Genomic DNA, 596 nt, shown 5'->3' with positions numbered 1-596 from the left:
TCACCACACCATCATCACCACCACCACCATCATCATCATCACCATCACCATTACCACCACCACCATCATCATCATCACCATCACCATTACCACCACTACCACTTCTGTCACCATCATCATCACCACTACCATCATCATCATCATCATCATCATCATCATCATTGTTCCTGTGACCACTACTACCTCTATCATCATCATTATCATCACCACTATCATCATCATCATCATCACTATATTCGTCATTGCCGCTGTGACCACCACCACCACCACCACCACCACTACATCTCCCATCTCATTCTTCGCACTTCAGGTGAAAGAGAAAGAAGGCGACTACAACGTGGCCATCAACCTCTACCTCAAATCTGGATTGCCCACCAAGGCCGCCCGCGTTGTGACCAGCCACGAGGTAAGTTGTCACACTCTGTTAATAGCGGCAGCAGCAGCAGTAGTAGTAACAGTAGTCGTGAAATTCATTGAATTGTAGTAGTTGTAGTAGTAGCAGTGGTAGTGTGGGTTGTGGTCTTTTATTTGTTGTTGCTTTGCTGTAACTGATGTGTCTGTGTGGTAAGTATATATATATATATATATATATATAT

General features: G+C 44.0%; 1 protein-coding gene across 1 annotated transcript in view; it reads left to right on the top strand.

Annotated features, from left to right (window-relative positions):
- The window catches only part of LOC106873882 (intraflagellar transport protein 172 homolog), a 94584-nt gene that overhangs the window by 29740 nt on the left and 64248 nt on the right, over positions 1 to 596 (top strand). Inside the window, exon 18 of the mRNA XM_052977743.1 lies at positions 311 to 406. Within this exon, the coding sequence (XP_052833703.1) occupies positions 311 to 406 (96 nt within the window). The remainder of the gene's footprint in view (positions 1 to 310; positions 407 to 596) is intronic.

This window comes from Octopus bimaculoides, chromosome 28 (genome assembly GCF_001194135.2).
Source record: "Octopus bimaculoides isolate UCB-OBI-ISO-001 chromosome 28, ASM119413v2, whole genome shotgun sequence".
NCBI classification, from domain to species: domain Eukaryota; kingdom Metazoa; phylum Mollusca; class Cephalopoda; order Octopoda; family Octopodidae; genus Octopus; species Octopus bimaculoides.
This window is presented reverse-complemented; position numbering and strand designations above follow the sequence as displayed.